The following is a 4365-nucleotide window of genomic DNA, read 5'->3' as shown; positions in this document are numbered from 1 at the left end:
ATAAAATTATAAATTATGCACTGTTATGCAAATAACAATATCTACTGATGAAAGTTATAAAATTGTACTGTGTATTCTTTGTGGTTGGAAAAATGTGGTAACAAAAACTATATAGGTGCTAGACAGATGCGGTCACAAAAGAAAATTATGGTAGGGTAGGAATATTAGGAGAGTAATTGTCAAGTAATTAAAAGAGGAGAAATCAAGAATGGGTATTAGGTAGAATATGTATACGAAAGAAGTTCTGTATTACTCTGATTATAGTTACCTTGAGATTTGTTTTTTTATACGAGTCATTTTGGAGGTATGTTTACTTTTTATCAATGAAAATTTTTTAATTAAAATTTAATACATTTTAATTAATCAAACATATTTTATTATATTTTCCTCTTGCTTTATTTTTTATTTTTTAATTTACTTTTCTACTATATTACACTTTATTATTAAATATAATTATAATTAATACTCTGTTATACTAAAATATAGTTTTTTATAGTTATCTTTCTTTGTATTTTTATCCTAAAAATATTTGATACGCAAAAATGTCATTTGTTTTTATTTGTAAATCGCACATATTTATTTCTTCGATAAATTGTTTCAATAAACTACTCTTAAAAATAATCTCAGATATTTTTAGAAAATGAATACAAAATTAGGTTTCCATTGCATAATTAAAAGCAGATTACATACAATTTACCAATATTTTAATAATGTAGACCTAAATCGAAAAAATTAAGGCTTCCATCGAATAAATAATTATAATAATGCCTAATGCGTTTTGAGGTGATATTTTTCGCAATAAATTTCTTTACGGATTTGGAGAACGGGAATTCTTATAAATGCTTAATTATATTTTATGGCTGAATAATGGAATTATAAAATTCATATAGAATATATACATATTTATTATAAGGCAAGATCCAGCCGTAAGTAACCGTAAAAGGCGCTCTCAAATTTACGTATAATATTCACATACATGGTCTATTTTAAATTATGTTTGCTTTATATTTTATTTGTTTTATTATATTTAAATAATTAATTGGTATTTGCTTTTATTTTATTATGTATACAGGGTGTCCCGTAACGCTTAATTAATATTTGAAGGCGTGAAAGAGAATGAAATTTTGAACTAAAAGTTCCTCTTTCAATTTTGGCTCAGACCATTATTTACAGAGTTATTAACGAATAAAGTTAATCAATCAGATCGTGCTTAGCCGGAGTAGGAGCGTAGCGTGCCATACGTGCGGCTTTTCGCGCTCACTTCATATACATTCTCCTGATTACAATTTTATTCCAATTTTTCATATTAATAAATAAGTAAATGAATAAATCAATAAATAAGCTAAATAAATAAATATTAAAATATATGTGTTACGATTAGCCATCTATAAATCAGTAAAATGATCTTAAATAATAGAAAATTTACCACTCATGTATCGGAAACACAAAAATATAAAAAAACACTGGTATTGTATTATATATTGTTATGTTGTACGTAATATGATAACTTTATTGAAAATAAAAATCGAAGTGTTTTGTAAGCATGACGTTTTATTTTAAAGCTACCTTTCTATATATTACATTATGCTTACAATATTATAATTATATTTACATTTAAAACTGTTTTAAGTATAATTACGAAGCTACATACATACATATTTAAACACTATGAGTTTAACCAATTTTACATGTTATAGCAATATTAATAAAAGCATAAAAAGGTATAATAATAAATAAAATTTATATTGTTTAAATAATTTTAACAATTTTAATATTTATTTACGTAGAGTTTCCTTCTTTGTCTGTGTATTGGAATTTCAAAAAACCAATTTTCGTTAAACTACTGTCAGATAGATTACCTGCAAATTTCATGTTTACAATGTAAATACCGGCCGATGCATTGCCGAAGGTAAGTGTCAAAATATCTGTCATATTGTCATGAATATGTTCCATTGGTTCATAAAATGTTTCGTTGTCATTAATCAAATTAGTCGCTGCTTCATTTATTTCTAACTCTCTCGAGTGTAAGCTTATATTTGACAATGCATGACGAATCTCGATATTGGCATTGGATGCATCGTAAAAATTAAAATTGCCTTCCTCAAGATGCAATGTCAGTTCGATTAAGTAGTAAATCGGTATCGTGTTGTCGGGTAAACAATAATTATTTTCCAAATTATTATCAGTGCAAGACATCATGCTCGTAGCCAATATTAAGCCACCGTTATTTAATAACAACTTAAAAAATTCCATATCAACATTCGATTTATATATCTGTGATTATTATAGAAAGAAATTGATAATGCAATAAAGTTCAAAGTTATTGTATGTTAATATCAATTTTCATATGAAAATAGGAGAAATTTGAAAAAAAAAGTGTCAGCAACTTTTGTTAAGTTCTCGTAAACTTTTTTCTTTTTTTAAAAAGAGTTTTTAAGTATAATTCGTACTTATTTATAAAGCATTTGTATAATACAAAGTCATAATTTTAATAATGTGTTATTCAAATATTTATGTTAATAATTGCAAATTTATGTCAATATCGATAACATTAACTTTCTGCAATTACTTCCGGGCTCTCTGGGCCTTTTGATGGTCACGAAAATTTTTCCAGAATTAACGGTCTTTAACAGTATCTTGTCGGTGATGATACCAAAAATAATTAAAAATATTTAAAAAATGATTAATTATCTTATAATTAAGTAAAATATATCACATATGTCCAAGAAGAAGGCTAATTAAAAAAATGTTAATTTATGTTATATCTGTGAAACAAAATGAGTATTTTTAGTACATACAAGATTTTTAAGTTTTTAATTAGAAAATATTATAAATGCAATGATAGACTTTTGAAATAATCAATTTATTTATAATATTATAAAAACATCTTGCTTTATTATTCTACAACACAATGTGTTCATGCGTTATCAGATTCTTCCCATTCAATATTATTTTGTGTTCCTACAGTAGAAAAAATCTGTTATTTTTTAAACAATATTTTGAAAAAATTAATTGTATTATTTGATCAAATTAAACTGTATTCCTTGCCTGGTGTTTTATGTTTTAAATATGTAATGTGAAGTAGAAAATACATTAGCGCACAAAATGCTGCACATATTGAATATATTTGTAGAGTCAACGCACCACCATATTTTTTTAACAAGGTACTTCCCACCAAATTACCGACAGCAAAACCTACAAATATTGTAACATTTTATATCAATAATAAATATTTACTTAAATAATTACAAAGAAAAATATAAATGTATAAATATACTTTTATACAATTACTTGTGTAATATCTTTGTTACAATTTTTAATGTAAAACAAAATAAGGAGAAATTTACCAAAACCCTCTTTCATTCCTGACAAAATTCCTTGAGCAGAACCAGATAAATTTGGTGATGAATTTGCATTAGCGAATGCTACTGTTGTTACGAAGGAAAGTGTATATGATGGTCCTACCATAATAAATTCTATTGGAACTATCCACCATGGTGTTGGTGCTACAGATATTAATCCTAGTCGTAGTGCATAAAATATGAAAGAGAGAATAAAAGTGTAATCATATCCTAATTTATTCAATATTTTACCTAAAAAAAAAAAAATTAATATTTTAAATTATTCAATTTATGAAACAAATTATAATAAGATAGTATTTAACAGTACCAGACACAGGAAAGAATATTATGCAAGCAAAAGCTTCCGCAGCTACTGTTAAACCTTCTATTAATTTTATTTTACTCATATAATCGGTTTTTATAGCAAGATCTTCTTCAAACCTAGTTAAAAAAAGTCAATTGAATATCATAAAAATTAATTTTGTGTAAATTTTCACGTTTTAATTTTTATGTGTTAATTTCAAATAACAAATAAACAAAAATCTCTCAATAGTCATATAAATTTACCACAATAAAAAGAAAATTATGTAGCCATCAAGAGCACCAACAAAGGTAGCAAAACACAAAAATGTAACTACAGATTTATGCTTTAAAAGTGCATATACATCTACAAATATGTTTGTAGATCTTGATATACGTGGCAACTGTAATAAAAATAAAAAATTAAAAATTAAAAAACTGTTATTAGTTTGGTTTTCTTTTTTATTTGTTTTTCTTTAATGTATTTATATTCACCTTTAATTTGCTGCAGCAGATCAAATCGATACAAGTAAATACAAACACAAAAAGAAATGCTGGTGTATAAGTTTTGTACGTTTTCCCTTGAGACCATACATCCACTGTATAGCCAATTAAAAATCCGGCTGAACCGTAACTGATTTCACCCCATAGACGCTGTCTACCATATTTCATTTCTTCACCTTTACCTAAACAAATAAACAGATTTATTGTGAAATTCATACAC

The 4365-nt window shown here is 25.5% G+C and overlaps 1 protein-coding gene across 1 annotated transcript in view; it reads right to left on the bottom strand.

The window, feature by feature from the left end:
• Positions 1-2782: 2782 nt before the first annotated feature.
• LOC105452123 (major facilitator superfamily domain-containing protein 6-like) overlaps positions 2783-4365 on the bottom strand; it is a 3283-nt gene continuing 1700 nt past the window's right edge. The window contains 6 exon segments of the mRNA XM_011692977.1: positions 2783-2961; positions 3049-3195; positions 3348-3593; positions 3670-3782; positions 3909-4045; positions 4137-4340. Coding sequence (XP_011691279.1) covers positions 2897-2961; positions 3049-3195; positions 3348-3593; positions 3670-3782; positions 3909-4045; positions 4137-4340 — 912 coding nt within the window. The 3' untranslated portion in view covers positions 2783-2896.

Source organism: Wasmannia auropunctata, unplaced genomic scaffold, assembly GCF_000956235.1.
Source record: "Wasmannia auropunctata unplaced genomic scaffold, wasmannia.A_1.0 LD336038.1, whole genome shotgun sequence".
NCBI lineage: Eukaryota > Metazoa > Arthropoda > Insecta > Hymenoptera > Formicidae > Wasmannia > Wasmannia auropunctata.
This window is presented reverse-complemented; position numbering and strand designations above follow the sequence as displayed.